Source organism: Peromyscus eremicus, chromosome 13 (assembly GCF_949786415.1).
Source record: "Peromyscus eremicus chromosome 13, PerEre_H2_v1, whole genome shotgun sequence".
Classification (NCBI taxonomy): Eukaryota; Metazoa; Chordata; class Mammalia; order Rodentia; family Cricetidae; genus Peromyscus; species Peromyscus eremicus.
In genome coordinates, this window is record NC_081429.1 from 54,848,739 (window position 1) to 54,860,746 (window position 12,008).

General features: G+C 46.4%; 1 protein-coding gene across 5 annotated transcripts in view; it reads left to right on the top strand.

Annotated features, from left to right (window-relative positions):
* Nucleotides 1–12,008, top strand: part of Rftn2 (raftlin family member 2) — a 70,100-nt gene that overhangs the window by 53,607 nt on the left and 4,485 nt on the right. For all 5 annotated transcript variants that reach the window (XM_059277943.1, XM_059277944.1, XM_059277946.1 and 2 more), the window contains one exon: nt 3,245–3,323. In XM_059277943.1, coding sequence (XP_059133926.1) covers nt 3,245–3,323 — 79 coding nt within the window. The remainder of the gene's footprint in view (nt 1–3,244; nt 3,324–12,008) is intronic.

Here is a 12,008-nt window from a genome sequence, read left to right on the forward strand (position 1 = left end):
ATTGCCTTGGGGTGGTGAGGTAGACACTTGTTTTTATTTCCTCATTATTCTCCACTACAATGTTCTCTACACATTATAAACTTAAATCTTAACCAAACCCGATGCTAAATGAGAGCCTGAACTGTTTCAGAATAGCCCAAACTTACCCACTAGTTATAAAGCTTTACAGTCAAAAAGCATCTCCCTTCTTCAGCCAGAGCCTCACGGGGTCACTCAGCCTTGACCCAAAGAAGTGTTCCGGAGTTGTGGAAAGAGTGAGGAGGAGAAAAAGACAGACTCCTTCATTTCATCCTGTGTTCAGCCTTGTCCCACCCTCTAATGGTCTGGAGAGAACCCACTCTGAAGGACCCACTTCCTGCCTTGACCTGTGCTTCTCATCCGAGCCTGGTTCTCGAGTATTCTCCACCTAGAACATTGTCCAGAAATCTGTCTTCTTTCTCCTATGAACTCTTTTCCTTGAATTTTTTCTCTGAAAGATATTCTTGGCTGATACTCTTTTTTTTATAAAAATTATTTTACACGCCACCCCACATTGTGCCAAGTGGATAGAGTGCGTGGAAGTGAACACCTTCCTTTTTCCTTCTTTCCTTCTTTCCTTTCTTCCTATTTATTTCCTGTCGTGTGTATGAGTGTTTTACCTGCAAACCCTCCCACAGAGACAAGAAGAGATCAGATCCTCTGGAACTAGACTTACCAACAGCTGTGAGCCACCATGTGGGTGCTGGGAACTGAACTCGGGTCCTCTGCAAGAACAGCAAGTGCTCTTTACCACTGAGCCAGCCCTCAGCTCTCCAGCCCCAGAAGTCACATACTGTGTTTCTTTGAGTAGGTGCACAGAGGGAGACTCTTATCCTTCCCCGGGCCTTCAGTAAGAGTAGAGAACATCGAGGCCATGAGTCTTGGGTTCTGTGACAGGGCTTGGGTCTGAACCCAGGAACTGTCTGGTTCCCACGTCCTGGTTTTTTCCACTGTACCCTGTAACTCCCAAACATTCTATATGTTATAGATCCAGTCCATTCTATATGTTATATAGATCCAGTCCATTCTATATGTTAACCCCTTCCCAACAGCACCTCACAATTTGTCCCCCGTAGTTACATCATACAAAGTGTTCTGCTCTGAAAGGAAACTGGACTATAGGAAGTCTTTTAAAAATAAAATTGTAGGGGCTGGAGAGATGGCTCAATGGTTAAGAGCACTCACTGGCTGTTCTTCCAGAGGTCCTAGGTTCTATCCTTAGCACCCACACGGCAGCTCACAGCTCTCTGTTACTTCCAGTCTCCTGGAAAACAGTTGAAAAACACCAATGCACATAAAGTAGAAATAAGTGTTTTTTAAATAAATAAATAAAAATGAAAGTGTAGCAATCTTCTCATGACACTTTGGGGGAAGATTTATTTCCCCAATTTAGTGGCCCCGGCGGCACCGTAGTTTGGTGCTCTGCTAGTGTCCGGGTGCCCTGCATGCCATAGGGCCGAGGCTTCCCACAGTTTCTTCTTCCAGAACAGAGAACTCGGGATCCATTGCAGCCAGTAGTAAGGTTTTGTTGCAATCCTTTGCATAATAAAAGTTGTCACTGAGTAACTTTAGCGGCCAAACCCTCCTCCCCACAAACCCATGGAGGCTGGAAAGCACATCAGAGGAATACCATCCTGAGTGTCTTTGGTGAGGGGGTAATTTGCCATGATGACAGCTAAATAAGGAGACCACTGAGGGCCTGGCTACAAAGAGGCTTCGGAAATGAATGGAACCCGCCTGTGGCTGGCCTGTCTCCGTGGAAAACGCATATAAATCCCCGACATGTGGCTCCCAAACTTAGTTTCTGATTGGACAGTGCATACCAAGAGACTGAAATCATACTTCCTGACCTAATAATCTCATTCCTGAGAACTTATCTTACGGAAATAATTCATGAGAGGAAGATTATGTGTATTTTTTTTTATGGTTTAGAACTATCAGGAAACTAATTTTCCAAAACTAAAGGGAAATAGTACATTCCAGTGCCTTCATTCTTTGAAGATCTTAGACATCCATTAAAAATACCATCACCACACGCAAGGAAATGTAAATATACGGCAGTCACAGGCATGCAAAAACTGCAGGTCTGAGAAGCTCGGGAGAGAAAACAGAGAAAGAGAAAAACTTTGCTAAACTGGTGAGATTATAGTCAAAATTAGGTTTGGTTTTTGTAGTGACTATGTTAAAAGGGTGTTTAATTAGTGTAAATTTTTTATTATTTTTATTTATGTGTATGTATATGTCTGTGTGAAAGAATGCCACATGTGTGCAAGTACCCACCTTGGAGAGAAGAAGACGTCAGATCCCTACGGGCTGGAGTCCAGGGGATTTTTAGCCACTTGATATGGGTGCTGGGAAATGAACTCAGGTCCTCTGCAAGAGGACCCATGCTTTTTAAAATTTCTTTGAGATTCATTTGAAGGTGTGTGAGTATTTTCCCTGCATTTATGTATATTGTGTAAATGCACGCCCGCAGAGGCCAGAAGAGGGCATCAGATCCTCTGGAACTGGAGTTAGAAGCAGTTGTAAGCTGCCATGTCTGTTTTGGGAATTGAACCCGGTCCTCGGAGAAAACCAGCCAGTGTTCTCAATGCTCAGCCTTCTCTCCAGCCCTAGCAGTGCCCATTCTAATGGCAGAGTCACCCTCCAAGTTCATATTTAATTTGTATATGTCTTATTAATATGTATATGTTTTGCCTGTATGTTTGTGTGTGAACCACGTGCCTGCCTGACGCCCATGGAGACTGAAAGAGGCACTGGATCCCCTAGAACTGGAGTTACGGCTGATAGCCAGCCACCGTGTGGGTGCTGGGAATCGAACCCAGATCCTCTGGAAGAGCAGCAAGTGCTCTAAACCACTAATCTCTCCAACACTGCCCCTCCCACCCCACCCCCACCCACTTAGTTAATTTTTTAATAGGAGGGTTTTTTCTTTTTGTTTTTCCAATGCAATTTATATAGAATCGTTTTCATAATTATTTGGGGATCAGAAGATTACCCTACAGAAGATGTATGTGGGCCATCCTAGTCAAATGTAAATATAGATTTTTACATTATAAATATAGAGAAAATTACTAATTCTATAGAACAAAGTGGGATGACACATGTACGGAAATACACAGGAATCCATTTGCTGGTTTCCTAACTAAAAAGTAACCGAAAGTTCTCTAGGGTTAAAAGACAATTCCTAATTCACAAACACTAACCGTACTGTTTTAACTTTCAGTGAAGGGAATTTGGCTACAAAGCAGGTCGTATTTCTCCAAAGGCCAGTGGTGTGGAGTTCAGCTGCCCAGACCCCAGAAGTAAGTAAAATTCACCAATTTTGACTTTGTAAATAAGACATGATAGTAAAGCTTTCTTTATCATTCTAAATACGACTGCAGACCCAACATGGGAATAGTCTCCTAAAGAAGGACGTAAAAAAGAAACCGACTGGTTCCCCCAGAACCCATTGTAGAAGGAGAAAACTGACCCCCTAGAATTGCCCTCTGACCCACACACATGCCATTGGCCTGCAAGCGCCTGCACTCACACACATATGCACTCACGTACAATAATTAATCAAGTAAAATTTTTGGTTGTCCTTAAAAAGCAAGAATATATGCCTGCCTACCTTCCGGCAACATGGCTCAGTTCTGAAGACCATTCAAATGCCTGTTCCAACAAGCAGCCCTTGTCGTGAGGACCATTTTGAGCTGCAGACGATCTGTCTGCCCCTTTCTTCTGCCATAGAATGGCATGTACTTCGCTTTATAGAGGTTGCAGGTTCTCGGTCTGTGTACACATCTGCTCTCCCTTGCCAGAAAGAAACTGATGACTGGAGACGACTCTCTCTGACTTGAATCTACAAAAACAACCCTTGATAGAATAACCCTGATCCTCCATTATTTCCCATGTGTGCGGCTTCCCGTAAACGGCTTCCCCGGAAGCTCAGGCCTTTCCCTGGGCCATTCACTTGCTCGCCGCCCGTCCGTCAGCCTCTGTAACGGCTGCCCTGAGCTCAGTCTCCACACTAAACAACCTCCTCAAGTGTTTGCTTCTTTTCTACAAAGTCCCTGTGTGCATACAAAATAAGTCCCTGCTGCTAACCTGTCCTCTGTCCTCTGGGAACTCTACTGCAGTCCCCAGGCTTCAGCTACCATTCCTAACAGGGCAGAGGAAAAAGGTTTTTCCTCCATTATTTTCCTGAGTTTTCTGAGTCAAAGTGCTTGAGTTTGCAAAACCCTGCACAGTGCTGGTTATCCTGACCTCTGACAGCGTGCCAACACTTCTGTACTGTCTCAGCTGACATTGTCCAGCCTTTCTTTTTTTGGGGGAGAAGGGGTTGGGAGGAATCAGACAGGGTCTCACTGTGTAGCCTTGGCTGTCCTGGACCTCATTTTGTAGATCAGGCTGGCCTTGAATTCATTGAGATTGATCTGCCTCTGCCTCCTGAGAGCTGGGATTAAAGTCCTGGGCCACCACACCGGGCTGCCATCTGGCTTCTTACTGAGTGGGTTACCGAGGGTGAGGTTCCTTATTCTCGTGGTTTTGAAGCTAGGACAGTGTCCTTGACCGGAGGAAGACTGCCCTGATACAGCCCAGCTTGGGTTTTTCTAATCAATTTGGAGCAAGGTTGACTGACTGCATGAGTTGGTAGGGTGAGAGGTAGGCAGTGGACAGGAAGATGGGGGGGGTGGGAAAGGAGAGCCACCACCTAGAAAAGTGACCCCTCACCTCACGGAGGATGATGGTGACTCCTGAGTTTATTACAAAATATTCTGTTGAGAAACAGCAAGGCTAGCTCTGAGAGAATGGCCAGAAAGATTTTGTCCTGGTTCAGGTTACTGTTGCTGTGATAAAACACCATGACCAGGGGCTGGAGAGATGGCTCGGTGGTTAAGAGCACTGGCTGCTCTTCCACAGGACCCAGGTTCAATTCCCAGCACCCACATGGTAGCTCACAACTGTCTGTAACTCCAGTTCCAGGGGACCTGGCACCCATGGCAAAACACTAATGCACATAAAATAAAAATAAATAAATTTTAAAAAACCCACCATGACCAAAAGCAAGTTGGGGAGGAAAGGGTTTATTTGCCTTACACTTCCATATCACTGTTCATCATTGAAGGAAGTCAGGACAGGAACTCAAGCAGGGCAGGATCCTGGAGGCAGGAGCTGATGCAGAGGCCATGGAGGGGAGCTGCTTACTGGCTTGCTTCCTCTGGCTTGCTCAGCTTGCTTTCTTATAGAACCCACCAGCCCAGAGACAGCACCACCCACATGGGCTACCCACTCCCCATCAATCACTAAGAAAATGCTCAGCCGGGTGGCAGTGGTGCACACCTTTAACCCCAGTATTCAGGAGGCAGAGGCAGGTGGATCTCTATGAGTTCAAGGCCAACCTGATCTACACAATAAGTTTCCAGGACGGCCAAAGCTACACAGAAAAAAAAACCCGTCTTGAAACAAACTGCCCCCCAAAAAGAAGGAAAGACAGGAAAGGAGGGAGGAAGGAAGGAAGGAAGGAAGGAAGGAAGGAAGGAAGGAAGGAAGGAAGGGAGGGAGGGAGGGAGGGAGGGAGGGAGGAAGGAAGGAAAGGAAGAAAGAAGGAAAATGCTCTACAGGCTTGTCTGCAGCCCGATAGCATGGAGGCATTTTCTCAGTTGAGGTTCTCTCCTCCCGGATGACTCTGGCTTGTGTCAGGTTGACGCAAAACTATCCAGCACAGGTTTCACTCTGCCTTCTTCCACACAGCAACTGTATCATCGTGTAACGAACTTTCTTTCCTTTCCTATTTCTAACATTCTTCAAGGGGTCACCATGTTTATAGAAGGGCCACACTCATTCACAGCCCCCGTGGGATTTGGATTAATGGCGGCCCGTGCAGTTGTGTTTGAGTCCAAGTCCGCGACTTCACAGTCTTTTCTTAGAATTGATAGCAGTTTCTTGATGCCTTGAAAAGATGCTTAGACTCCTTCTCCAACTTGAAATTCTAGAGCTGAGGATACATCTCAGTGGTAGAGCAACCTGGTAGGCATGAGGCTCCAGATTCAGTTCCAAATATTAGAAAGAGAGAGAGACAGAGAGACAGAGAGACAGAGACAGAGAGACAGAGAGAGAGAGGAAGAAGAAGAAGAAGAGGAGGAGGAGGAGGAGGAGGAGAAAGGAAGGAAGGAAGAAGAGAGAGAGAGAGAAAGAAAGAAAGAAAGAAAGAAAGAAAGAAAGAAAGAAAGAAAGAAAGAAAGAAAAAGAAAACAAGACTTCTGGGTCCTATGCTTCTGCAGGATGCAGTAGAGGAGAGTCAGGACAAGGCTCCACTACAGAGAGATGAGGGAGAGTGCCCAGAGTTCACAGAGGGAGCAAGGGCATCTGGAAAGTTGGGGGGGGGGGGCACGGTGAGAAAAAAAAGGCCAGGGTGAGATTTAGAAAATCCTCCTCAGGAAGAGGCCCTGGGCGTGGCTGCCCCTGGCTGAGTTCCACAGCCCTCCCCCCACCAGGAGTTGGGTCTCCAGATAATACAGTCTTCCTAGTGTCCCCCGGCCCCCAAGTACTGCCAGAAGCAAGTGCCAGATAAAGTGAGCGGGCTGGCTCACGGCCAGGAGCACACGGAGTGGACAGAGACGGTCTGTGGCACTTGCTGTTGAAACTACAGAGAAAGTGTGACATGGGAGCCCGGGGCTGAGGCTCACCAGAGTCAGTCAGCAGTGTGAGCACCTCACCATCTCAGAATGACCAGCCGTCAGTCCCCAACCTTGAAATCCTCAACCTCCTGCCTCTCCTGCATGAGTGCCGGGAGTCCCTACCACTGCTGCCGGACAAGCACCTTCCAACAGAGCTGCACCCCCAGCCCCATTTATTTAAGACGTCGAAAACAATTTGTATTAGTAAAACTAGAGAACATTTAGAATAGACATTAGGGGGAAATGTTCACAGAAGTTAAGAAAGATCCCAGACATAATAGCAAATCCATGATGCATTAAACGTTGATGAATTAGATTTCATCACAATTAAAAACCTGTGCTACATGACTGATACCACGAAAAGAATGAAAAGATAACCCACAGACCACAAAGGAACCTTAGATCACATCGGTAGCAACGGGCTGTATCAAGGACGCCCAAATACCAACAGTAAGAAGACAACACAATTACCAATGGGGACATGTACAGAAGAAATAGATACATGAAAAGATGCTTTCACCATTAGTTATGGGAGAGCAAATGTACCCATGATGAGACGCCGCCATGCATGTATTACAAAGCCTGAACTTTTGGTCTAACGATGACCAGGAGCTGGTGAGGCTGAGAGGCAAGCAGAGTAGCCGTGGCTGCAAGCCATCGGCCACTCTAGAAGATGGGCTGGACACTTCTTACGACTTCAACACACACATGACTCAGCAGTCCCCTTCCTGGGTGTTTACACTAGAGATACACACACGTGCGCACGCACACACGTGTATACACAAATATTTATAGTCATCCTAGTCATAATTGCCCCAAGCAGGAAAAAGCCTATATCTTCAATAGCTAAACCATGATGGTGCAGCCACACAATTAAATCCTACTCAGAAATAAGAAATGAGCCCGGGATAAGAACAGTAACTTGCCTGGATCTCCCAGGTGTTAGGCTGAAGACAGTCCCCAAAGGTTACAGACTGTATTATTCCATTCCATCCTCTACTGCGATGTAGAGAACAGATCAGCGGTTGTCTGGATTCGGTGAACCGTGTGATGGGAGAATGTGAGGGAAATTTGGGAGACTGTGGAACTGTTGTGGTGTTCGTTAAAGCTCGTAGACATGTACAGCCAAATTTCAGTTTTACAGCATAGGCATTTCAAAAAATAAAATCCCAGGCCCAGTGAAATGGCTTAGCAAATAAAGGTGCTTGCTGCCAAGTCTGACAGGCTGCCTGAGTTTGATTTCCCGGGACCCATATGGTGGGAGAAAAGAACTGACTCCCAGAAGTTGACACTCAAATGCCATGACATGTATGCAAAGGCACACACACACACACACACACACACACACACACACACGCACACGCACACGCACACGAACACACACACAAGTAAACTTCCACACTGGGCATCATAGTGTTTGCTTGTTGTCCCAGTGTCCTGCTTTGCTTTCGGTTTCTGTGAAAAACTACTAACCAAAACCACCGTAGGGGAGGCTTACACTTCCATGCCAGTCTATCACTGGAGGAAGTCCTGGCAGGAGCTCACACAGGGCCTGTAGAGACCGTGGAAGAACACTGGCTGACTCCCTCTGGCTTGCTCAACCGCCTTCCGTATACAGCCCAGGCCCACCTGCCCAGCAATGGCTCCCCCCACATGGAATGGGCCCTCCCACATCAATTAACAATTAAGGAAGTCCCCCCCAGATCCTCCCACAGGCCAATCTCCTGGAGGCAATTCCTCAGCGGAGGGTCCTCCTTCCCAGGTGTCAAGTTGACAGCTGAAGCTATCTACGACATTCCACGCAAACAAGCATGTCACTGTAGACCATAACCTTCCCTTCTTATTTGTCCCCAAGATCATGTTAGCAGTAAATATAAAACACAGCACAACTTTGAAAATCTCAGTGTTTGAAAAAGCCCATCACTTAGCTGGGTGTGGTGGCGCACGCCTTTGATCCCAGCACTCGGGAGGCAGAGGCAGGTGAACTCTGTGAGTTCAAGGCCAGCCTGGTCTATAGAGTGACAGAGTGAGTTCCAGGACAGCCAGGGCTACACAGAGAAACCCTGTCTTGGAAAAACTAATTTTCTGTTTCTTTTGGAAAGTCAAATGAAACTCATAGATTTTTTTTTAATTATCTAGAAATATCTATTTCAGTTTTGAAAAAAATTCTGCCCATATCATTTATAAAAGACAAAAGGCCACTTAAAACTATTTGGTTTCTGGGACTGGGGAGATGTCTCAGTGGTTAGGAGCACTGTGCTCTTCCAGAGGACCCACGTTTACCTCCCAGCACTGCTTTGGGCAGCTTATAACCACGTGCAAACTGTAGCTGCATGGAGTCTGGCCCCTTCCTCTGCACTCTACGAACACCTGTACACATGTACACAGAGACATAATTTGTTTTGTTTTGGTTTTCAAGACAGTGTTTCTCTTTGTAGCCCTGGCTGTCCTGGAACTGGTTCTGTAGATCTGGCTGGCCTTGAACTTAAAGATCTGCTGGCCTCTACTTCCTGAGTGTTAGGATTAAAGGAGTGTGCCACCACTGCCTAGCTATAGAGACATAATTATAAAATAATTTTTAAAAAAGTCTTTAAAAGCATTTGGTTTCTACAAACTCAGAATAGAATTCTCATCCATCGTAGTCTCCAGAGCTGACAGCAAACCATGGAAAGAACTCTGAGAGCTTGAAGTAGGAAGGACAGACAGCGCCTGGTCCCTTCTCCAGGTCTCCATTTCCTTTATAAAATATGAACGACATTAGCACCTACCACAAGGATCTCAGGATTTGCTTTGAAAATGTATCTGAATGTGTCTGGTGCCATGACTGGCAGTATGAGAGGTTGTGATTATTTTCACAGGAATGTTTTTCTTTCAACACCAATCATTAAATTCTGCCATTGGTATAAAGAGACTGGAGAAAACCCAGGAAAGCCAAATGGCCCTGTATTTTCTCCAACTAAAAGACCATCAGCTGTAATACAGAAATGTAGCTTATCAATCAGTTTTGATGTTCCAAAATGTACACACACCTGTGAAGCAGCAAATATTTAATTAGGTGGTGGGCACTTATTATTCTCTTTTAAATTTTCTACATACTTGGAATTTTTCGTAATTAGAAAGTTAGGGGAAATTAAGTGGATAACATCAGTCATCAACAGCATTTTTCCATGTTGATTGTTAATTAGTAAACAACTAGTTACTAAGTTGTTCCAGCAACAGTTACGGTGGCTAGTGAGATGGCTTAGGGGTAAAAGCACCTCCTGCCAGGCCTACCAACTTGGGTTCTGTGGCAGTTTCAATGTAATTGGCCCCCATAAGCTCAAAGGGAGTGGCACTATTAGGAGGTGTAACTTTGGTGGAGTGAATATGGCCTTGTGAGAGGAAGTGCGTCACTATGGGAGCAGGCTCTGAGGTTTCCTATGCTCGGGATACTGCCCAGTGTCTCAGTCAACTTCCTGTTGCCTGCAAGATGTAGGACTCTCAGCTACTTCTCCAGCACCATGTCTGCCTGCACACTGCCATGTCCCACTGTGATGACAGTGGACTGAACCTCTGATCTGTAAGCAAACCCCAATTAATGTTTCCCTTTGTAAGAGTTGTCATGGTCATGGTGTCTCTTCCCAGCAATAGAAACCCTGACTAAGACAAGTTCAATCCCTGAAAGCCATGAGGGAATAGGAAAGAACCAACCCTACAAAGTTGTCGGTGTCTTCCACAGGGACACCATGGCATGCACAGCATAAATAAACCAACCGACCCCATAAAAAGTGAACTCCAACACAGGAGGTGACTCTTGCAATATCTAAAGATAGGCAGGCAACTCGGGGTGAGGGTGGGACTCAAAAAAAAAACCCCAAAAAAAATATTTAAGAGTGGAAAGTTGTAAGACTTTAGAGATAAGAGACTTTGTGATCAATTGCTTGTGCAGTGGCAGAAGTTGTTACAACCTGAGAGAATTTGGAACTCGAGTGTGCCACCTTTGGCCACCGGGCTATGCCAAGGCCAAGCCCACGCCGTTTTCAGTAAGACAGTGAGGCTTTAAGAAAAACCTTCGAATCTGAGACAGGAATTGAGTCCAACAAGAAAAAGGAGGAAGGGTCACAAAAGAGAACTCCGCCTTAGGGAGAGTTAGACAGCTAAGAGTCAACAGAGAACAATGTAGAAGGTTAGGCAGCTAAGAGTCAGAGAACAATGTAGAAGGTTAGGCAGCTAAGAGTCAACAGAGAATAATGTAGCCATAAGGGACAAGGAAGAACACGCAGGAACTCCACCAGAGAGAGGTCACAACATCACAGAAGCCACCAGGACGTAGAGAAGTTTCGAGACTTAGCAGGCAACTCCTATGGGGAGGTGAGGAAACTCACAAAGTATAGGCCCTGGAGGGCACTAGGAGAGACAGAACAGGCTCCTAGGAGAGGACGGAACAGGATCCTAGGAGAGACAGAACAGGCTCCTAGGAGAGATACAATGGTAGCTCCAAGCGAAAGGGGGAACGGAAAAAGTCACAGACCCAGGAGCATGTAGGCAGCTCCTAGGGGGAGGTGAGGAAGTTCCAGAAAGGAGCTGAGGAGTCTGAGGGAGCAGAGGCCTCAAGTGTCGTGGTAACAAGAATTTCAATCCAGGGCATCCCCAAGTGGACCGAGAGACTTGTCAAAGAGAAATGTCCAAAATCACAGAGGAGACGTGTCCCTTTCCACAGGATGGGGGAAGTTTCCTGGCACACCAGTGTGACCTTCATAGTAAAAGCAGACACAGCAGGGGCTCCGTAGTGACATTTACCCAGTAGAAGGGGAGAGACAGGTGGTTAGAGCAGGTAGAGGAGGAAACACCCGGAGAGGTGCAAGTGTCTTGGTAAGTAGAACTGCCCACGTGGTGGGCAGCCCAAAGGGCACTGCAGGGAGATGCCCAAGTGATGGGCAGTCCAGAAAGACATAGTAAGGAGATGCCCACATGGCAGGCGGCCAAAAAGGGTGTAGAAAGGAGATGACCACGTGGCGAGTGGCCCAAAAGGGCACAGCCGGGAAAGGACACTTACTGAGTAGGCAAGCAAAGGTGGATGGTTGGTTAGAGTGGAGAGAAGAAACAGCTGAAGAGGTGGGTTCTAGAATCAAGTGTGGTGGGTGGCAGAAGCCAGAATAAGCCAATGATCCGCATACACCTTCAGAGAGTCAGACCAGCAGCTGGGTTCAGAGGGGACGCATGTAAGCCACCCCCAGGTTTTGGCACCAGATGAATGAAAAAAAGAAAGAATAAAAAGGACATGGCTGCTCCTAGGTATGGTGGAGGAGGGGGTTTATTATAGATAAAAGGGAGAGCATAGTCAGA